Here is a 24,282-nt window from a genome sequence, read left to right on the forward strand (position 1 = left end):
AGCCATTCTGTAGCAATGAACTGTTTCAGAGGAACACTTATCTTCTGGAATATAAAGCCATGTAGTCCATTGAAAGTCGGTTATTTCATAGGAGACATCTAAAAAAATTTGCTTAGTGAGGGGTGGAGTCCAACTGGGTCCACTTGGCACGGCAGCCACTGATTGGCCTATTGTAGCCTGCCTCGGGTGATTATGATGATGGAGAATTTGGTGAAATAAGATTGGCAGGGGAAACAAAGTACTTGGAGAAAACCTGCCCCAGCGCCACTTTGTCCAGTACAAATCCCACTTGACCAGACCAGGGATCGAACCCAGGCTGCCGTGGTGGGAAGCCAGTGACTACCCACTTGAGCTATGGCGCAGCCTAGGGGAAATCTGTCTTCTGAGATACACTACCATAGTCAATAAGTTCGTGGACTGGCCGCAAAACGTTTGTTGCAGTGCACTACAGCAGATAAGTTGAGGCACTATATGATGCCCTGTCAGTTCATCTCTCATCACAGCAAGAAGCAGTTGTGTGCAAACAGTATAAGCAGAACTACTGCAGTTAAATACAAGTAGCGGAAATCGAAAATGTGGCAGTTTGAACAATGGGCAAACATCAAGTTCTGCCAAAAACTAGGCAAATCCCCTAGCGAAATGTTTGACACGAGAAGAATTGGCTGTTGCTACACGACAACGGCCCTGCACATCGCTCTGTTCTTGTCCAAGAGGAACTGGCAAGGCAACAGGCCAGTTTTGCCACACCCTCCATACTCACCTGATCTCGCACCATGCAATTTCTTTCTCTTTCACCGCTTGAAAGCAAAGCTACATGGTTGTAGATTTCAGTTGTCCGAGGAGGTCATCAATGCCACAAGAGATGCCGTACGGGAATTTCCTGCCAATATGTTCAGCAATGTTTTCGGCAGCTATATCAACGTTGGCAGACTTGTATAGTGGCCAACAGCAACTATTTTGAGGGCTGATGTGGATCTGTGTAAGTGTATGTGAATACCTTGTAATATGATGTGATTAAACCACAGCCCACGAACTTAATGACTGTACCACATAATGCCGTGTAGTCTGTTGACACTCAACCGATGTTTTGGAAGAACATCAGTCAAATATCAATGAACTACATGGCATTATATCCCAGATGATATGCTTCTTCCTACCCACCGCATTGCGTTACTACAACCGCAGTACAGAATGTGGCACCAGTCCCGTAAAATATGAATACCTCAACGTTCTCAGAACCTGTCAGAACATTTGTAATGTTATATGATAGCAGCAACAGTTCTCAATAGACCTAACACTGGAAATTATAATGGTATGTATTTCTTTCCCTATGTCTTCATCCTTTTTATCTCTTTAATAATTTATCCCTTGTTATTGTAGTAGTGTTTTCCTCCCTTGTAAAATTACAAGGCTTACATGTGTACAAAATATATTCTGTTAATACATAAATTTAATAAGGAACAATTATTCATACATGAAAAGTATGCTAATAAAGAGAACATACTTTTCAAACTAGCACAAAGTAAAAGATAAACAACAACAGTGGAGGGCTACAGGATATTACAAACTGTACAAGTGGCAGTGGTTACAAACTACAATATGAGTAGCAATGAATAGGGCTGAGAAGCTGAAATTGTTTGGTGTCATAAGTATAGATGATTGACAGATAAAATGTCAATACTTCCAGGGTACTGTTTCACAAACAACAAATTTTTCTGTGGGAAAAACATTCTGGATAGTTCCAGTGTACTCATTTAAATGTCAGTAAATTTTTGTATCACTGCGGTGAAGGTTATTTTGTTGTTGTGATTAATGTAATTTTATATGTTAATTTATTACGTAGCATATGCACAGAATTTGGTATATGTTGAGATATGTAATTGAAATTTATTAGATTCTGTTATCGAGAAAATCAAATTTTTTCATGTGCTGTATGAAAGAAACTGTTTTAGTATTTTATGCAAAATGTGCTCAACATGAGAGTTTCACAACCATTTTAAATGCACCATTGTCTTTATATGTTACTGTTATAAAGTTTCCTCTTTCAGATTTTAAGCTTTCCTTTCTCTGCAAACTTAAAGACATGAAGCTGCAACAATTCTATGAAAGACCCACTTTTGAAAATAAAGTTACTCATGAGTTGACATGGTGCATCTGTTATAGCCACTTGTTGTATTGTCATTCCTCCTACTCAGTTCTGACTTTGCAAGCAGAAAGTAGTCGAAGAGTCTGTTTCCTTGAACTGACAACATGCAACTGTAGATGTTCATATAAAAGCAAAGATAACGTGATGGGATAAAGTGGATTGCATTTTGATATGCTGTACAAGTGCAATGGTATATGTAAAACTGGAATGACACAAGGTTTGTAAATTATGTGATTGTTTGCAGTAGTTTAATGGCTCGGGAAGTCTTGTTTCCTTGCATTCTGCCAACAGTTTAGATCCAGTTGGTTTTGATATTTAAGAAGTTTATTCACAATGGGTTCCCTTCTCTTCCCCACCTTCTTTTTTTATTTTCTTTCATCTTCCTTTTTACTTTTCTATCATCTTTTTCTTGCAATTGTCTTCCTTTTTCTTTCAGTTATTTTTTCCTCAAATTTTCTTGGAAGGAGGCAATGTCCTCCCCTCGAATCTATCCAAGACAGACCTTTGAAGAAACTTGTTACAAATAAAGTCAGCATGGGTCAACAAGTGAATTCAGGTTACATGATGAAGCTTATATGTTTATTCCACTAATTCTGTTATAGTATATAATGATGGTGATTTACTGGGATTGTCGAGTCCTGAAATTTATTCAGTGGTATCCCTGAGTAAGGGTTCTCTTACTGTCTCATAAAAACGGACCCGTGAAGATCTCCAGCGTTTTATACAGCAGTATGAGATAAAGATGAGCATTATTGTTGCAACAATGCCTGCAACTATGTAGCCTGCCAGATAATATTTTTTACTGTCGTTGCTATCAGATGGTATTTCTGTGGAGTCTTTTTCTTGTGGAATGTTCTGAAGCCCATCCTTGTGGCTCACATTACTGCATTTTATCTGGAAGAACATTGGTATACTGCAGTGAGCATAATGCTGACATTTCCTATTATAATTAAGTAATTCATATTGGGGTTGCATCTGACAGAGTCATATAAGGGGCAGTCAAATGAAAACAGGTCACCACGCATAACTCACACAGCGCGCAAGTTGGTAACACTGGAATTTGCTTATGGTACGAACATCTGGTGGGGACTCAGGAAAGCACAGTGATAATGTGCCCTTGCACACTAGTCATTTGTTTATTGTGCTGGAAGTAAGGTTAGTGCTATGTGTGGTCGTCCGACATCAGTAATGGAGGAGGTAAAAGAAGAACAGTGAAGTGTAGTGCGCTTTTTGACTGCTGAAGGAGAAGGACAAGAAATTACGGCGAACACAGCATGTCATGTTTGCGTGTGCTGGCGTGGCATAAGAGATTCCAAGAGGTACATGTGTCACTGCAAGATGATGCTCGTCCAGGACAAGTTCGTGTTTTTTTTTTCTTTTATTGCTAGTGAGGTGGGACTAAGTCCCTTGTACTGCAGCAACTTCTGGCCTATTGTACCAGCCCCAGATGATAGGCGAGGGTGATTGTGGAGCAGTTGGTGTAATGAAGATTGGCAGGGGAAACCAAAGTACTTGGAGAAAACCTGCCCCACCGCCACTTTGTCTACCACAAATCCCACTTGACCAGACCCGGAATCGAACCCGGGCTGCTGCAGTGGGAAGCCAGCGACTAACCGCTTGAGCTGTGGCACAGCTCAGCTCATCGTGTTATCACTCCTGATGTTACTTCTGTGTTGGATGGTCATATCTGGGCAAGCCGACAGATCATTGTGGAAGAAATTAATCTTTCGATGGGAATAAGTCACGGTTCCATACATGCCATTGTGACAAAACATCTGCTGTACCACAAAATCTGCGTGCAGTGGGTTCCACATCAACTCATGGAGGAACAGAAGACTCAGAGAATGGCTGTGTCACTGGGTCACTTGCAATGGTACCATGAGGAAGAGTATGCTTTTCTATCCCATATTGCCGCTGGGGACAAAACTTGGTGCCCCCATTTTGAACCCCAGAGCAAACGGCAGAGTCAACAGTGGAAACACGTGAATTCTCCCCCACCGAAGAAATCCAAAGCTGTATGCACAAGTTCTGGTAAAGTGATGATGACATTCTTTTTCGACTGCAAGGGCCCTCTGCTTGTCAAATTTCTTGATCGTGGGGCCACAATCAGTCCACAGTGCTATGAAGACACTTTGCAGAAACTGAGATGTGCCATAAAGTCAAAACGCCCTGGAATGTTACCGAACGGCATTAACCTTCTTCATGATAATGCACGCCCCCACACTGCCAACTCTGTGAGGAATACAGTACAGAGATTTGGTTGGGAAGTGCTTCAACATCCCCCCTACAGCCCAGATCTCTCCCCATGTGATTTTCACATTTTTGGAGACCTGAAGAGAGACATTCTTGGACACTGGTTTGCATCAGACGAAGACGTGTGTGGCTGGGTAAAGATGTGATTCTGTAGACAGCCCACAAGATTTTTCAAGGATGGGATTTACTATCTTATCTCCCAGTGGGATAAATGTATTAACAGTTTTGGAGATTACTTTTGAGGTAAGAAATGTTCTTTACTATATTTTGGCTTCTGACTCGTTTTCATTTGACTGCCCCTCATACATAACACAGTGTTATATTTTACACATTCCATAATAGATTTCATGCTTAATTCTTTGCAGTGAAACATCGATATACAGGGCTACTATAAATGATTCATTCGTTTTTAAAAATGCTATATTTTCCAAAGTGCAAATATGATTGATATATAAAAAGAACCGTAAACTCACCAAGTTTGTATTGTGTGCACCAGTTGGCAGCACGAGTTCAGTGCCTTTACAAAATGGCGACAAAGCAAGAAAAGAATTTTTGTTTGTTGGAATATGCGAGATGTTCGTCTGTTATAGCAATGCAACGCGCATTCAAAAGAGAGTACGGAAAAGAACTGCATGTAAACAAAGCATTTTGCGGTGGTATCGGCAATGTTCGTCGCTACGTAAACAATGAACTTCGGCATCGCTGGATTGGGTGTGTTGGTGAGGATGACGTAGCTCTGTTCACTTGGCCCCCCAGATCACCTGACCTAACGCCTTGTGACTTCTTCCTTTGGGGGTACATTAAGGATCATATTTATGTACCCCCACTAGTAGAGCTGATGGAACGCATCGATGCTGCAGTGTGACCATTGACAGGATGATGCTACAAAATGTGTGGAACGAGCTCGACTACCGCCTGGACGTGTGTCGTGTGACCCAAGGGGCACACAGAACATTTGTAGAGTGTGAAGAAAAGTTTGTGAATTTACGGTTCTTTTTATATATCAGTCATATTTGTACATATAATGATTTGGAAAATATCTCGTTTTAAAAATGAATGAATCATTTATAATAGCCCTGTATAATAGACATGGTGATTGTTTCCGTGGACAAATGTCACTGTATCATCGACAAAGTATTTCGTTTTTCTACGTTCATATTTTGATCATATGTCACTAGTTGGCACTGAAGACTACACCAATGCTTGCATGAATGTTTTGTCTACCTCTCTCTGGAATTCATAATTTGAACTTGAAGAACGAATTCCATTTATATATTATGGGGTGTCACGTGCTAGTAGCATGCCTTTACGTTCGGCCGAGCCATGACCCTCTCAATTGAAGAAACTAGATTGTGGGATGCAGATGAAGAATCTAGTAGTGATATGTTAAGTGAAGAACTCAATATTGACTATGATGATGAGATTAATTTGAAAATTGAAGGAGAAACTGCAAGTGAAGAATCGAACAACGAAATGTTGGAAAGTTTGAACGAGAGCAAGAGCAAAACAAGTATTGCTGCGTGTTGGCGGGTGCGAAGATGTGACATTGGGCGATCATGCATGTGGGAGTAAGAATTTTCTATTCTCCAAATTGTTCAGACTGACTCTGGGGTCCACCCAACCTCCTATCCAGTGGGTACCGGGGGCTCTTTCCCCCGGTGTAAAGCGGTAGGTGCGTGTAGCTGACCACTCACCTCCAACTCATGCTGAGGTCAAGAAAATGTGGATCTGTACATCCACTCACCCATACATCTTCATGGCGTAGTGCTTAATTAGTTAAGCAGAAGGACAAATTTACCTTTACTCAGCAATAAGTTCTATTATTGTATCTGCAGTATTGTACTTATTGGCACACGTGCTGCCCTCTCTCTCCAGCTCACACCATTTTAGAAAAGATACATACTACAGCTCGTCAAGAGCTCTGAGGTAGACATTTACAATTTTTTTTAACATAACCCCTTCTTACCATCATAACACTACCAATGACACATCCAGCAAACTCTTTCATGTTGCTTGCAGCATTTTTCCCACAAGGGCGAACTGTTACATTGTAGTAGCAATCATCGAGGGTCTGGTATGTACTGTGGAATAAATAGATTGGGTTTTACTGACACAGCTCTGTTGATTGTAATTACATTACAGTTATGTTAGTATAATCCTTTGTCCTAGGAATATTTAAGTATTAGTTGTTATAGATATGATTATTTTTTCATAGGCAGTTCCTGTCACTCAGACAAAACACATTGCTTGGCTGTAACACCATTGCAGGCATACTTGGAAAACAAAGTTATCAGTGCAGATTTTTTGGCATGCTAGTTTATTTTTGTTTGATTGTAATGCCAGAAGTTGGGGGTCGAACCTGGAATGATTTTGATATTAAAATTATATATTACTCACTAGACCACCAGCATTAGCATTACAAGATAATTTAAAAGATAATACAAAGTGTGTAGGATATTAATCTTATCAAGTCCATGATGTCAGTAAGTACTTCACACACTACACTTATAGCAGTCAGAAAGTTATTAGAACCTCGTCAAATTTGGGTGGGGGGAATAAAATAAAATGTTATGTATAACTAAATCCTTGTGAATAACAAATTATTGCTGTAAGAATACTAAAGCAGAGTTTGATCATTAAGTGATCATTCTGTGAAGTGTTATAATATATAGCCTGGTGCCTAAATCATGAGGCTGGGTTGTAGTTATGTCCATAGTATAAATAGGTTCTATCAAAAGCAGAAAGTTCATAGCCATATAGTTTAATGCAAATCCTGACTCCATCGAGTTTTACCTTGAAGTAAACTTCATTGTCATGCGTTTTGTGCTACAGTGAACTATGTTATAATGGGGCCCTTATGCGTGTATGATTGTTGTAATTTTGTTTATGCAGTTTGCTCTTCTCTTATAATGTGACATTTCTGACATGGACGTAGTTCACTAATTTTCTAAGAAGACAATGCCAGGTAGTCTTGTAGCATGCAATGCACTTACTTGCATACACATTTTTTCCTTGAGTTATCCATCCAGTCTTCTGGGCCAGCACAATTGTTATATTCTTCTTTAATGTCTCGGTAACAAGATGAATACTTCCTAAACTCTGCATGAATATAACAAGAACAATTGTAATCGTGTTTATTGTCAGACTGAGTTCAAAATGAGAAGTTTGAGGTTCTCACAATAGTGATTGAAGGTTAGTGCTTTCTGGGACATGATGCTGTATAGTCAGGCAGATATTTATAAATTTGTACGAGGAAGCTGCTACTTCCATCTTCAGGTTAAAAGAGACCATGTGTACCATGGAGATGGAAGGAGCAGGTTCCTCTAAAACTACCAGACTGTGTGGTATCATATCCCAGAAGACATCAGTCTCCTTAGTTAAATATGGTATGTATGAGGGTAAGTCAATAAGTAAGTTACAAATGGATATCGAACTTAAACAAAAAAGAGTACTAATTTGAAAAATGTTTTTATTTCTCAACATAATCTCCCTGTACATTGAGGCACTTGTCCCATCGTTTCACAAGCCCCTGAAAACCAGCAGCATAAAGTTCTTTGGGCTGCTGTTGGAACCAGGCGGTGACGTCCCTTCTACAGCTTCATCATTGGGAAAATGTTCAGCCGAAAGATGATGTTTAAGAGGGCCAAACAAATGGAAGTCACTTGGAGCAAGGTCAGAGCTATAAGGAGGATGCTTGAGGACGTCCCACTTGAAGTTTTGCAGCGTCTCATTTGTCTTGTTGGCAGTATGGGGACACATGTTGTCATGCAAGGGCAACACGCCTTTGGCGAGGAGTCCTGTTCGCTTCCGTTGAATGGCCTTACGAAGTTTCCTGAGGATGTTACAGTAGGAGCCGGCATTTATGGTTTGTCCTTAAGGCTGGAATGCGGTGAGCGGTATGCCTTCGTGTTCACAGTCACCGCCTGGTTCCGACAGCAGCCCAAAGAATTTTATGCTGCTGGTTTTCAGGGGCTTGTGAAACAATGGGACAAGTGCCTCAATGTACAGGGAGATTATGTTGAGAAATAAAAGCATTTTTCAAATCAGTACTCTTTTTTAAGTTCTATATCTATTTGTAACTTACTTATTGTCTTACCTACTATATTAATGTATGGGGCCTGCAGTAGTGTAGTTGGTGGAGGCACTATGCTACAAGCTGGAAGGTCACCGACTCAGCTTCTAACAGAAATGAGTACCAGGAATCTTCCTGGGGATATAGGGTGGCAACCTCACCGCCATCTGTGAGCCGGTTGTCTAGAAAATGTGGAGGCCTCAACATCTCACAACCCTATGGGCCTCCAGAGCCTGTTACAGGGATACCTTATCTTATATTAATGTATATTTTTATCATAAAATAGCATGTTTTCTTTTCTCTTTATCTGCTTTGAATGCCAAAAAAGTGATTTCCTTTGTTTCAGAATAAGGCAGACATTTTCATTCTTTACCATTTTTCTGCACAATGCATAATTCAGAGGTTTTAAATTATTTTCACACAAGTTCAAGCTAGAAGTAAATCAAACATTAAAACGAACCTTGAGGTTCTATAAAAATTGATTTTTTTTACACATAAGGAAATGTCTATTTTTAATTGACAATTCTGAGTAGTAAAGTTTTTAGTTATCATTATAACGACCATATGAGAAAAAATACATTAACTGCAAATAAGAATTTGAAAATTTCCATGTAAATAGTGATTTTACTGTAAGTACCTTTCCGAAAATCACGGTCCTTGCACAGTTTGCCATGAGTAGTTCTGATGCCAGTTATAAGTGACATATACGAGTCTTCTACATATGTAGGTTTGCATGTCTTAATGTACTTGTCCAAGGTCTTCAGGCTTTCAGATACTTTTCTGAGACAGAGAAGTTTTCATAAGAATATTTTGTTTTTTAACTTTCACCAGCTGGATTAGTGGCCCACTCCTTCAGTAACCATGGCTTGGATAAATGAAGTATTTAAATTCACAAAAAATATATACGTAAACATTTGACTTCAATTTCATTCCAATATAAAAATGTTATAATCAGATTTTACACACAGTTTTTGAAAAATAATAGAGGTCATGAAGGAAATGTCAGCAGTGCTCTCTCAGTACTATTTCAAAATTTTTATTTTTCATAGATCTATTGAAAACTATTCTTTTTTCATAGATTTAAATTTGAATTTCAACATGAATCTGGCTATATTAGTTACTCAGACACATGACCTTACACTCAGCCATTTATAAACCTAACCCTAAATCTGAGACATCCAAAAGTGGTGTTATATAACCGAGACTAGTAACTTTTTCAAATTTCCTCACCTGCAGACACATTTGACACCCTGCCGTGTTGCCAAGTTTACGATACTTTCAGGATTAAGTGCCTGAAGCTCAGTTAAGTGTGAGAGAAGTTGGTCTTCATTGCAGTAATCTAATCTTGAGGCTCTTTTGCTTCTTTCATTTTCCTTTCCATTCTGGTTATCCTGCTCAGAAGCCAGACTGGTACTCATTTGTTGTGTATTTAATCCTGCGCCTGTGGTTACGGACACTCTATCATATTCATGTTCTTTCGCTGGCAGTGCTACACTCATATGTGTGGACAAATAATTAACTTAAGTGTGTGCACGAAGTTGTGTATTAGAGCTTCACCAATCATAGGCAGTACACTATATATGACAAGCCCTAACTAACCACCATTGCTGAATGTGCCTAGAGCTTTCTTAACAATACATGAACTTTCTTCGATATACAACAACAGATAATATTGTCGATAAATAAATCATGAAACAACAATAAAAGAAAAACTCACATTAATCAGATATACAAAATATAGTGTGTAAAGTGTCAGTACTTAAAAAATCGGACATTTTAATGGCTCTAAACCGGGCGGGAAATGGGCATAGAGGCGGGAAGACGCCGCGTTGTTAACGAAACGATTTCTAGTGTCTCATACCTTGAATGTTAAAGAGGGCTGAACTTTCTGATAGAATATATTTATGAGCTAACAACAAGGAATGAATTCCTGAATCTGTATTGTAATCATGTCATTTATAAAAGAGTTGTTGGTTGTTCCTCCGGGATTTTCTTTTCATTTGGAATGCCTGTTCAGGTCTGAAAAGTCGTTTTCACCCCGGACTCAGATCATTAAATATTCAACCCCTTCCTCTTAATAGAGTTTCTGCGTTTCATTTGGACATCTGTTCCATGCGAGGATCTTAAACCTTTTTTCAGACTGACCTTGACGCCATATAGCCTGAAGCCTGATTGAGAAGTCCTATGCTGCCTGCCGGTGATGCAGAAAATATTAATCTTTTGTTGGTGTAAGAAGCAAGGTTTAATTGTCAGTTCAAGTTCTGTACAGTTAAAACTGGAACATTTGATGTCACCAACTATTTTCCGATAATTCAGTGAATTTAAATACTTGCATTAAGTATACATACCCTGAAGTAATACACAAAAATCTGAGGACCTAGCTTCCATTTGTAAGAGAATTTTTATGCTTTTTTATTTTAATCTGAGACAGGTTCGAGTTATGTTTAAATATTCGTTTCTTATACATTTAGTAATTCTGTAGCTTGTCAGATTGCTCTAGCCGCACCAATCGCCAAATCACACACACACTCTATTTTTGGTTGAAACTCTGCTCCGATTTTCAGTTTCATAATAATTTTACAGACGGTAGGACTCCTTGGACGAGTGATCAGCTCGTCGCAAGGCCTCTACCTAAACGCAAGACAACACAAACACAGAATAAGCAAACATGCCAAACATCCATGCTTTGTGTGGGATTCGAACCCACGATCCCGGCTTCCGAGCGAGCGAAGACAGTACATACCTTAGACCGCTTGGCTACCGGGACCGACCTCTCATACCAGCTTCCTGCATGGTTTACTTACAGATTCCAGACAACACGAACACCAAAATGAATGTGTTGTAAATCGTGTGCTTATTGCGTGGTGTCATATTGGGGCCGTTGTTGCTCCCTGTAAATTGACGCTGAATAAACACAAGTGTTAAATAAATTCAGATATGTCCGAAGTCACAGAATCCGCCTTTTATACTGAGCCCACTCAAAGGTCCCCTAACTCTTAAATACATCTATAAATCCCTGCTTAATTGGTCCGTTACTAGGCAACCATGGTACGTTGTTAGCGGTTTCTATTCTTGCAACAATAGTGTATACAACAATATAATTCCGCGTTGTACGTGAAGTTGGTTGCATGGAAACTGCTCTGGACACTTAATTTAATCATTATGCGTAGAAAATTAAAGACACGAAGAAACAGAGTTGGTTATTGGAACACACTGAGCCTCGTTTAGTGAAGGAGACTATGGTTTGTGAATTTTCTTTGTATTTATAAGATGCTGTATCCCCAGGAGTGTTCATTTCGTCATCCATGAGAAAGAAAAGGTAAAGAAAATACTGTTCTTCGTCCTCTTCCTCGTCCTTTGACATATTAGGCCCTCTGGCTAGTTCCCAATCAGAATTAATCTGAAATTATAGACCTTATGGACAGCACGTAGGGCTCCTTGGGAGGGTGATCAGCCCGTCACAAGGCGGTAGCCGCCTTATGATAACACAAACACAAAACAAACGCACACAGACATCCATGCCTCGATTGGGATTCGAATCCACGGCCTCAGTGTTCGAGCAGTTGAAGATATTTCGTTAAGTAGACCGCCCGGCAACTGTGACCGGCATTCGATTTCACAGAGATACCAAACATGGAGAAGTTCACAAACATCAGACGCTGTATCATTATACACGTGCCAGTGAGTTGCATCTTAGCTGAGTTTTGCTGTTCTTTGACACTGGAAACATGAAGCGGCTGTGAAAGCAGGAGTTAATTATGTACCAATCAGTGCAGGGCGCATGTACGTTAAGTTGTCGAGTAGACCGATGTGGTTACTTAGGGAGCTGTAAGTTTTGTGCAATTTGGGGTTCTCAGAGCGGTGACAACAAAGAACACTATATTTTGGGATGTGACTGCGAGCAGTCCTGTAGAAGGGTACAGATGTTTCGGGGTCAAAGGATAAGACGACCAAGCAAGCAGAGCATTTACTGACTATCTGATCGGTCATTCTTGTCTCCAGAGGCTCTCTGTTTCCTGACTGATTACTTTACTTTCTAAAGTAGGGGGTAGTGATACAGGAGGTCAAGAAGTTCCCTGAAGGTTCATGACAGTGTTCACAGACTTCAACATTGGAATCCAGTCAGTTGAATCTATTTCACGGATTCACACAATAATTCTGTAAAGTGTGTTTTAACATTGCCTCCTCCCATCTAAGTCCATTTTTTTTTTTAGATGTTGAGGTTTTCCGGTCATATTTCCGTATGAATTTGTACTTCTTCCATGTTTGCTATAGGTCTTGATTTATCTCATTAGCTTACTTCCCTTATTTAAAAAAAAAATAAAAATATGCTAACAGGATCGCTTTGCTATCTGTGTGTCTGTGTTCCCCATAACGTTGCTAGGTAGCGGCTCTATAAGCAGGTTTCCGGGCCATTGCTAAGCAATGGCTCATAATAAATCTTTCGAGTGGCAACGAATATACCCGCAACAAAATGATATATTGGACGCGATGTTTTCTGTGCGGTCCGTGTCGTATCAAATAGTCAATATGTAGTGGAATGGAAATAGGCGATTGGTTCTTCCCAGAACCTGTTATTTTTCACTTTTTAATCATCCAGACGGATTCAGGTGAAGAGAATGCGAATGCGAAGCATGTAAATGTGTAATTACCTCCAGTCTTTAGCTACTTCATCTTTCATAGGTCTAAATATATGTTCTTGCTTTTTTTCTCATAGGACTTGGATTTTCAATTGACCTAATCCTTCCAGCCGCACTATTACCCTGGGGATCGACTCAGCCCCCAACAGAAATGAGTACCCGTGAGTATTCCTGGGAGTAAACGGCGGCCGGCACGTAAGGCTGACGTCACTGCCATCTCTGAGCAGATTTTCTAGAAAGTGTGGGAGCCTCGACATCTCCTAATCCCATGGGTCTCCACGGCCTGTTACAGAGAGAGATTTACCTTCTGTATGACTTCCATCTTAATTCTTCCTTCAGGTCGACAGACCAATTTTTTACACTCGCACAAAACAAGGTGTTGAATTACACTTTCATCGTATTTAATCTTTGGAATTGAAAAATGAAGAAGGGGGGGGGAGAGAAACTGTGAACCTAATATCAGCATGAATTACAAGATTCTGAGCTTCATTTGTTTTTATCATAAACATAATATAAATCTGTTACTGTCGTCCCCAAGTAGATATTTCGAAATTTGCTGTACCCCTAAAGGATTTATTACTTTCTATTATATTGGAGCTTCATTTTCATCTTACAATTCCTAAATATTACTATGTGTAAAAAAATAAGAATTTTTAGGTAAAGGCGAAAGGTGAAGTTACACCTGGTCTTAATTAATTAACCACTATATCATGAGGACTTATGAGGAAATGGAATTATAGATCCACCATTCTTAACCTCAGCACTAGATGGAATTAATTAGCCAGCTTCACGCTCCTTCCGCTTTACCCTTGTGGTAAACGGAGCCCGGTATCCAGTGTGTAGCAGGCTGGGTGGGCTATAATGTCAGTTTGGATGTTAAAGAGAAGTTAAAAAAGTTAAAGCTATCCCTATAACAGGCCGTGGCGGCCCCTAGGGTTGTGAGACGTCAAGACTCCCACATTTTCTAGATGATCGGTTCACAGATGGCGACGAGTTTGTCAGCCTTACGCGCCGGCCGGTCTTTACCCCCAGGAAGATTCCTGGTATTCATTTCTGTTAGAGGCTGAGTCAACCCCAAGGCCATAGTGCGGCTGGAAGAATTAGGTCAATTGAAAAATGCAATGACCTCACTGGGAATTGAACCAAGGATCTGGTGACTTGTAGCATAGTGCCTTAATGAAGTACACTACCACGTGTCTCCGGATGTTATGGAGAAGAGAAAAATCAGTTCAATTCAAGCAGTAAGATAATCATGTGTCACGTGTTTGCACAAGATCAGATTTTCAGAATAACAAGAATGTCTTTCGTACAGGAACACGTGAAGTTTCAGCTATGATGAATATGCGTTTGATTATAAATTCTCTTCCACTCATCTGTCACAACAATCTGCTCGATACGATGTGACGTCGTATCTTTAACCAATTTTTTTTTCTTTTGGCGCTACAGCCCCAATTTGGGCCTAGGCCTACCTCCATGAAACTCTCCGTTTCACTTCGGTTTACTAGATCTTACACATACGGTAGGACTCCTTGGGCGAGTGATCAGCTCGTCGCAAGGCCTCTACCTGTACACAAACACAGAAAAACGCACACAAACATCCATGCCCTGAGTAGGATTCGAACCCACGATCCCGGCTTCCGAACGAGCGAAGACAGTGCATGCCTTAGACCGCTCGGCTACCGTGGCCGGCATCTTTAACCAATACGTTCATAATATCACACACATAACCTAAGTTAATGGAGAGTCAGTAATTAAGTATTGTTATGCACTGGGGTGCATTTGTTTTCTAAATCTTTTTTAAACACTAATTTCTTCTAAATAACGTACACTTAGTTAATACCCCCATAGCAAACACACTGCGTCTCCATTACAAAGACTATTTGGTTAATGCTGCTTAGGGGAAAAAATCACTCTTCACATAATCGTAATGAACACCATTAAATACACTCTACAGGCAAATACAGAAATTGATAAATTTAAAACACGTGGTATTTTCCACAAGTTAATATGTTTTCTGCCCCATTTTACAGACACGTTTTGTTTACTTATTTTTCTAAGGACAGAAGCCTGTTGCTTCTAGTGGTAACGCGCATGCGCGCGAGACATTGCTATACAACTCACAGCACGTGGGTGTGTATGTACCGGGTGAATGGAGTTAGGAGGGGGTGAGACTCAACTCAGTGTACGATATGCGGTCGGCTAGGGCAGGATGTTATGCTTGCTAATTCTTCAATTCTCTTGGTTTCTGTGTGTAAAACAAACCGTTTCACGATCGCTTTTTGTATAATACGTAGTTTAAAACACGAGTGATGAAAGGTAATTCACATTCACGTTACAACGTAGGTCGGGTTGCGAGGCGAGTGTAGACTTTTCGCGTAGTACGTTTTCGGTTGTGTTAGTTTTATCGGATCTAAATATTTGGTCGGTCATGGAGGAACTTGCATAGAATTTAAGTTAAAATGTTCCGTGACATAGTGGACTTGAAAACGTGAATAATATTTACTTTAAAGCCTTGATCCAAATCAAGGTAAAACCGTGTAAATTTTTGTGTTTTAATTTAAAATACCTCCATTCGCGTTATCTGATATACATTCGTAACAGTTACAGTTTTTCAGTGCAGCGTTCTAGAGCTGTGTTAATTTATATAACGGCGCCAAAATATAACAGTGGACTTCATGACTGTGTATTGTTGTGGATGGGAAATCAAGCTTGTGGTGTAGTGTAGTGGGGTTCTGTGTGCACACTTCGACATCAATAGAGGATTCCAACAGAGAAATATCAGCTTCTTAAGAGGGAAAACCACCAGTGGAAAATTACAAATCAAATTACACGGATAAATTTTCACAATAAGGTAAGATGAAAATGACTTGAATTATACTGGACTTAATTTGAGTCTGAATTGTATTTGACTGATATTTATAAACTGACTTCCTGCTTCAGAGGAAATGTACTGCGTCTCCATTACGAAAACTAATCGGTTAATGGAATTTAGGAAAGTAATTGCCGAAAATAATTTTCTTTTTGGGTGCTACTGCGTGTACTCTGGTAGATGGTTACCAACGTTTCGGATTAACCCGACGTCCCCATATTCACTCCTGTATCCTAAAGATGGAAGTAGTAGGTTGCTAACGATCTGCTAGCTTCCACGGCGTCACAGCCCGAACATGGAGGTGGCAGGTTCCTCAAAAACAATGGTAAGGATTTATACATCCCTATATATCATAAATAAGGGGCACGCGGTAGCGTAGTTGGTTGAAACACTATGCTACAAGCCGGATGGTCGCGGGTTCGATTCCCGATGAGGTGGATTTTTTTTTTTTTCAATTTACCTAACACTTCCAGTCGCACTATGACCCTGGTGTCGACTCAGCCTCTAACAGAAATGAGTACCAGGAATTTTCGTGGGGGTAAAGGTTGGCAAGCGCGTAAGGGTGACAACCTTACTGCCATCTATGAGCCGATTGTCTAGAGAAAATATGGGAACCTCGAAGTCTCACAATCCTATGGGCCTTTACGGCCTGTTACGGGGATAACTTTACTTTTTTTATATACATCATATCCACGGCATCGAGAATCCCAAATCTGAAAGAATAATCTCACAATATTTTTATGTTAAAGCAAGCGGTGCATGTATGTAACATGTTTGAAGTATACTATTTGAAATGTATTCGTACAGACAATTTAATATATTGTGCACGGTTTTAAACATCGATTGAAGATTATCGATAAACGGAGCAGTGTTTAGGCTGTTTGCCATCCGCTTCTTATTGCGGCTTCCCGGGTTCAGTCCTAAAATAGTCATTGTGGGATTTATGGTGGACGAAATGGTGCTGAGGCATGGATTTCTCCGATGTGCAAGTTATCATTCCACAGGCCCATTTAACTGTCATCAGTGGTTGTACAATATGCCCAATTGAGATTGCAGTATCAAGGGACTCTCAAGGCCGCGCCATAGCTCAAGCGGTTAGTCGCTGGCTTCCCACCGCGGCGGCCCGGGTTCGATCCCGGGTGTGGTCAAGTGGGATTTGTGGTGGACAAAGTGGTGCTGGGGCAGGTTTTCTCCGAGTACTTCGGTTTCCCCTGCCAATCTTCATCCCACCAATTGCTCCACAATCACCCTCACCTGTCATCTGGGGCTGGTACAGTAGGCCAGAAGTGGCCGCAGTACAAGGGACTTAGTCCCACCGCGCTAGCAATAAAAAGATCAAGGGTCTCTAAATGACGCTTCGCCCACAAGAGCGAACTGTAATAGTAAAAATGGCCTGGAACTTGTGGCGCGGCTATTTTATTTAAAGGTACTAATCCAAGCTTCGAAGAATGTCGTATAACTCGCTTGTAAAAAAGTAAAGTTATTCCTTGTGCTTAATTGGTTAAGCGCTGTGCGATTTGAGGCTTCCCTTTTCGTCGCCTCCTACGACTCGCAGGGTCACGGTGGAGGTATTCGACCCCGCCTCCACACGGGCGAAGAACTATTTAACAAAGAACCATATTGAATATTTGATAGACACTGACCACATAGAAAACAAGGCTTCCAACATTTCTTATATTGTTGCTTTTATATCGGTTACTGCGGGAAAATATTTATCGTGACGTTGCCTAGAAACAGTAGTAGGTGGATAGGCAGACAGGCAGCAAGGTGTCTTACATGCATACTATGATTTTTTTAAATAAGTAGGCTAGAAATGGGACTACGGAAATTTTAGGCATAGGTGCCAAAGTGGGGAGGCGCAAATCAGGCATCTATAGCTCCCCTTGGACGGAAATATCGAATTGGGGCAAAATAAATACACAGAATATTTTAATATCAAAAATTAAAATTAGTTTATAGAAAGATTGTTATTATAAACCGAATAATCTGCCGAAATCATTAAAATAATCTTATACGATCTAAACGTAAGTTTATAAGCGAGGTTTATAACCTCACCCAGCCAGAAAGATTTCTGACGGCGCCCATGGTAGTAATTCTGCCCGTTTCAATCAAAATTCATTGAGCATCTTATTCACGCCAGTAAGTTGTATTTTGATTCCTTTAACAGAAGGCAGTTGGAGATGGGATAGCTCAGTCGGTTTAGCGAGTAGGCTACAGACAGGGTGGCCGAGGAATCGAGGTTCGACTCCCGACAATGTTCACTACAGAAGGAAGACCACCCAACAAAGAATATTCAGATTTAGAAAACTAGTCAGCAACATTACGCTAGTAGCTCACACACAAAAAACAACAAGCCTTAATGAAAAGAAAAGTCCAGACCGACCCTGCGTAACACCCAGACCCCTACGCTTTGGATAATGTGTGCCGTTTTATTATTATTATTATTTATTATTATTATTGAAGGGGGTGGGTTTCCCCATGCACCGCGACCAGTTGTTGATCTATTGTACCCCCCTCTTTGATATTCTACCAGTCGCCATACCCTACATGTACTGGTGCGTGCTATTAGCCCCGTTCAACCAACGATGTCGGCCTTCGGTACCTAATACTTCCCCCATCTACCAGAGGCATTGGAAACTACTTGGGCGGGAAACTTTTTTGCCTAATTTAGCTCAGAGGTCTCCTAGAGATATGAGGATCTTTTACGTGCTGTAAATCTACGACACGGGACCCACGGCTTAAAGTCCCTCCTGGAGGACTTGTTCCCTGAATTTTTCCGCCCTTAAAAATTCCACTACCTCCGCCGGGTTTGAACCCGCGTACCTTGAGTCATGAGGTGGGAACGTTACCCCTAGACTATGGACGCCGCTATGTGTGCCGTTTACTTAGAGGTAAAACTGTAGGGGTGTGAAGTTGACCACTCACCCCCATCTAGTGCTGAGGTCAAGAATGGTGGAGCTATACCTCCACTCCCTCACAGGGCTCTTTAGCGTGGTGCTTAATTAATTACGCCAAGGATAATTTTACCTCTTTTTACTTTGACGGAAAGCAAGGAAGATGGCAGTCGTATGAAACTGAATTACTTTACAGACAAGCAGGTCAAGTTGAGAGCCGTGCATTTAATCACATATGAACATGCCGAGGAATATATTACGGTCAACCAGATTTTTCAAGAGGATAACTTAATTTTCCTGCCTGCCATTTCCCGTCGGGACAGTTTATTAAAGCCACTGGCTACGGCTTGGACAACTGGGTAATATTTCCCATAGATTTTCTTTTATCTTTTCCTCTATAATTCTGTATTTCAGCATCCTGGTGCAAATCTTTAATTACACGTCTATGTATCCACAGTCCGTCAATAATGCAACAACTGTTTATTCACCATTTTACACTTCACACAACATGTTTCGGCCATAGATGGCCATCTTCAGGTGTCTTAATGCATGCAAACTGTTACACTGTTCTGATGTGCGCTAAAACCGCGCGTTGCAGTCCACTTAAAAATAACATAAATAGTTAATTAAGTGGACTGTAACGCGCGGCTTTAGCGCACATCAGAACAGTGTAACAGTTTGCATGCATTAAGACACCTGAAGATGGCCATCTATAGCCGAAACACGTTGTGTTGTGTGTAAAATGGTGAATAAACAATTGTTGCATTATTGACGGACTGTGGATAGACAGACGTTTAACTTTTCCTCTATATTTAGACACCTCCGCGTCCACCAAGCTTCCTGTCCGCGGGGGGGGGGGAAATCTGCGTGGCCCTAGAACTGACAACTTCCCTACTCCTCCTGCCGATGTACAGAGCGAATGAGGATTCACTTCTTCGTGTGTCTTAGGCGGCCCATACACGTACAGGTCTGGCTCGCGAGGAGCAGGGCTCGGATTAATTTCACCACACACGTATGAACGTGGCGACCCACACACGGACGAGGTGGGCTCATTTGAACCCTAGCAGAGTCGGACTCGCGAACCAGACTCGTACGTGTGTGGGCCCCCTTACATGGTGCTTCCGAGTAGCGACTACTCTACATTCACCTTCCTTGTCATTCCCAGTCTGTTGTGATTCCACGGCTTATGGATTGCTATTCTTATGGGTAGAAGTTGGAACAGCTCAGTCGGTATAGCGACGTGCTACAGGACGGCCGGGGTTCGATTCTTGGCAGGAGTAAGATTTTTTTCTTCTCCACAGCGTCCAGACCATCTCTGGGGCCCACCCAGTCTCATATCCAATGGATACCGGGATCTCTTTCCCTGTGGTAAAGCGGCAGAGACGTCAAGCTGACCACTTACCTCCATCTAGTGCCGAGGTTAATCATGATGGAGCTATATCTCCACTCCCCCATATGTCTTCATATCATAGTACTTAACTAATCACAGAGATAACTTTATATTTTATTCTATTGTATTTAAGCATCTTGTTACATTTTTATAGCACTCACATAGAATAGTTATATTACAGTTCCGTCAACAATGCGACCACTTTATTCCTTAGAATTTTCATTAGCATTACAGTGTAACAGGTTTCGCTTGCAATGTTAGCTGGGTCGTAACCGCAATATTCATATGGAATGACGCAGGTACACGTGACATGTATGACCGATATTCAATGCAGGTAAGTGTTTTGGTGAAGTGAAGTACCTGATGATTACCGGTTTTGGGGCGAAACAGGTTTTAAAAAATGAAAATTCTAAGGAATAAAATGGTTGCATTATTGATGGAACTGTAATGTAAATATTCTATATGAATGTTATGTTTTAGTCTTTTGATTACGTTACTGGTTTCGGGGTACGTATGGTAGCTCTATGTTATTTTTATTGCTAGTGGGGTGGGACTAAGTCCCTTGTACTGCGGCCACTTCTGGCCTATTATGATAGGTGAGGGTGATTGTGGAGCAATTGGTGGAATGAAGATTGGCAGGGGAAACCGAAGTACTCGGAGAAAACCTGTCCCAGCGCCACTTTGTCCACCACAAATCCCACTTGACCAGACCCGGGATCGAACACGGGCCGCCGCGGTGGGAAGCCAGCGACTAACTGCTTGAGCTATGGCGCGGCCAATAGCTCTGTGGTTACTACCTTTTGGGATGACACGGTGTAGCTGAAGCCAACTGACGCCTAGTGTCGCATCTACACTGGAAGCAGCAGCTTCGTCTGAAATGTCGGTAACACTCTGCCAGATCACATGACGCACGCCCTCGAAGACCGCAGTGTTGATAGTTGCGACAGTGAAGACAAGTTAGTCTGGCTGCAGAAGAAGACTCTAGAGGAGCGCTGCTGTAAGCGTCCCTGGCTTATTTTAAGTGATGTGGGTACGCTGGGCAAAAACACGAATCCGATAAGTCAGGAAATCCAATCGAAGACAGGGATTCGAATCTGCTACTTTCAGAATGCTTGTCATCTATCTCGGCAGTGTTTCATGTGATCCTTCTTAGTGAGACAAGTTTAATGCGAAAAGTTAGTCATTAGCTGTTTTATTACGTCACAAATCTTTGCATTTCCGCCTTTAGACGGAAGTGTAGGTAATACACGCCACGTGTTTCGCGCCGTTTCTGTCCGATTGCAGATTATCAACAGCAACCAGACGGACATCGAATTCGTAAATTTTGATAAATGAAAGCACAAAATGAGAATGTATAATAGATGTGTGAATCAAGGGCAAAACTGATTATCATATCTTTATTGACACTGGTTGAACAGATTTTCCCGATCGAGTGGTTAGTGCTGTTGTTTAGAATATCAGACATCACGACCGCCTCCTTTCACATCTCTCCAGTTCATTACTCACATTCGTCCTGCCATGTAAAGGTACATAACATATTGTGACTAATATGACAATTGCTAGGCAACGACTCAGTATACACGTTCCAGCGAACACGCAACAATAGAAGCTGTGTTGCTAGGTTACACAATTCTGACAACATAGTACGTGTTTTCTATGTAGTCCGCGCCATGTCCAGTGCTATGCAACGGAGTAGTAAACACTCATCCCTAATAGAAGAAGAATGTTTTCTATGTGGTCCGTGTCGCGGCTATATAACGAGTCTATTTGTAGGTAGCTTAAACTTGGCGGCGGTCAGGCATACTAACGTTCAAGTGACTAGACTGCCGTGGTAGCGAATACTGGTAGAAGTAGGCCAAAATCTGCTGTACTGAGCCTGGATTGACAGAGGCCTTGTATATATTGTACATAGAAATAGGAATTAAGATTAAATTTGTAAATATAAGTAAATACTGGCCGGTCACGGTAGCCGAGCGGTCTAAGGCTCGCTCGCTCGGAAGCCGGAATCGTGGGTTCGAATCCCACTCAGGGCATGGATGTTTGTGTGCGTTTTTCTACAGGTAGAGGCCTTGCGACGAGCTGATCACTCGCCCAAGGAGTCCTACCGTATGTGTTAGATCTAGTAAACCGAAGTGCAACGGAGAGTTTCATGCAGGTAGGCCTAGGCCCAAATTGGGGCTGTAGCGCCACAGGAAAAAAAAAGTAAATACTGACAATGGGCTTACTAACACAGACTGTGACTGACAAATGACAGACCCGACCTCTCGTCAGGGAGGGGGCCCCAAATGAACAGGACAGTAACTTTCATATAAGAAAAAAGAAAAACAATTCTGGTCATGAGCCCCAGCCGGGGCTCGACACCAAGACAGACTGACGGACCGTCAGTCGCAACGTGACTTGGATTTGGACTTGGACTAGAATAGATTAGAGAATTAGAATTGGAGAACTGGGTCGAATCCTGGCCGGTCGGCAGTCCAAGGTGATTCAAGGTGATTGAACAAGAAATGGCAAGGAGACTTCGTAGTGATTTGCAGTGATACGTAGTTCCTGTAATAAATCCGTTGCCAGGGTAAGGATAGCGTGTCCTAGTGATTTGTGAGTGGGTGGATTAGCGGTAGCGCTATGATTGGTTGTGATTGAGAGGGATTGTAAAAGATGTCAATAAATCCAATCATTGAATAATTTGCCGTCTGGCTCTTTCAGTTTTCTGGCTTTGCATAATCTTCGACATTGGATAGCTGGAGACTCCGAAACGTCGGTGGACTTCATGACGTATCTCATCGGGTTTTAGATTCCAGATAAATTCATTGTATTTTTCAATTGACCTAACCCTTCCAGCCGCACTGTGGCCCTGGAGTCGACTCAGCCTCTGACAGAAATGAGTACCAGGAATCTTCCTCGGGGTAAAGGGCGTCTGGCACTTAAGTCTGACCAACCTCTGAACCGATTGTCTATAAAATGTCGAAGCCTTGACGTCTCACTACGTTATAGTCCTCCACGGCTTGTTACAGGGATAGTTTTACATTTTCCTTTTATCCCAGAAATAAGTACTCTCTATATTGCTGGTGCTGGTATATAGATATAAATAAGTTATAGATTAACATGGATTACTCTTTAAGAACCCAAAGTAGTATTTAATCTTGCATGAGTGTATTTTTGAACTAAAGGAATAATTGATTATTTCTGGTTGAAAGTAAGCAGGCCTTGTGACAGAGACTCTATACATGGCCGGCTTGTCTGTTGTGGTAAGCGTGCACAGAATCCGACCAAATTGTCATGGAACACAGTGCATGTACGAAAGGGACTTTCCCTTTGTGCAGCATGCTGACCTTTTATTTTCCGGGAATCTAACGAGATTCCAAAGTACACAGTTACCGTTATCAGCCGATTTTCACACTGAGAACATTTCCATTTTCCAGCACAAAGCAATAGCGCTACCTAACTTTCGAAATTACAAACTTTAACCTTTACCGGTTCAATACATGTGAATTCCAACATTAAGCTTCGAATGGAGACACAAAGAAATATAAACGTGAGAACATAATAATATATTTACACATGCCCGTGACTCTTTTTCTAACGCGTATTTGAGTTTAGTTACCGCAAAACATAGGCCGGAGCCTTTTAAATTCTTTCGAAGGTTTACCTCTCGGGCAAGGGGTCGGAAGTGGTAGGGGCGTGACCACTCACCTCCAGCTAGTGCCAAGGTCAAGAAAACGTGGATCTATACATCCACTCCCCAATACGCCTTCATGGTGTAGTGCTTAATTAGATAAGCACAGGGATAACTTTACCTTCCATTTACCTCTCGGACAAACATATTATATACTGACTTTTCCAAGTATTAGGCTTATACTCAGAAGGTAAAAATAAAGTTTTACGTATGCTTAATTCATTAAGCACTATGCTATGAAGACGTATGGGGAATGGAGGTATAGATCCACCATTATTGACCTTGGCTCTAGATGGACGTCACCTTCACGCCTCGCCCAATTTACTCCCTTGGAAATCGCCCCCG

The 24,282-nt window shown here is 41.3% G+C and overlaps 1 protein-coding gene across 1 annotated transcript; it reads right to left on the minus strand.

Moving 5' to 3' along the window:
- Positions 1-1,069: 1,069 nt before the first annotated feature.
- Positions 1,070-21,098, minus strand: LOC111868412. Its single transcript, XM_023859019.2, has 6 exons — positions 21,062-21,098; positions 9,702-9,912; positions 9,109-9,251; positions 7,393-7,498; positions 6,366-6,480; positions 1,070-3,040 (listed from the first exon to the last, which is right to left on the minus strand). The coding sequence occupies exons 2-6, from the start codon at positions 9,887-9,889 to the stop codon at positions 2,792-2,794; spliced, it is 801 nt and encodes a 266-aa protein (XP_023714787.2). The 5' UTR covers positions 9,890-9,912; positions 21,062-21,098; the 3' UTR covers positions 1,070-2,791.
- Positions 21,099-24,282: the final 3,184 nt, after the last annotated feature.

Source organism: Cryptotermes secundus, unplaced genomic scaffold (genome assembly GCF_002891405.2).
Source record: "Cryptotermes secundus unplaced genomic scaffold, Csec_1.0 scaffold106, whole genome shotgun sequence".
Taxonomy (NCBI): Eukaryota; Metazoa; Arthropoda; class Insecta; order Blattodea; family Kalotermitidae; genus Cryptotermes; species Cryptotermes secundus.

Coding starts and splice junctions, on each gene's coding strand:
- LOC111868412 (XM_023859019.2), bottom strand. CDS start 9,889: ATGAGTACCAGTCTGGCTTCTGAGCAGGATAACCAGAATGGAAAGGAA. Junction 7,499..9,108: donor GGACCGTGATTTTCGGAAAG/GTACTTACAGTA, acceptor ATATTCATGCAG/AGTTTAGGAAGTATTCATCT. Junction 6,481..7,392: donor AGGAAAAAATGTGTATGCAA/GTAAGTGCATTG, acceptor TTTATTCCACAG/TACATACCAGACCCTCGATG.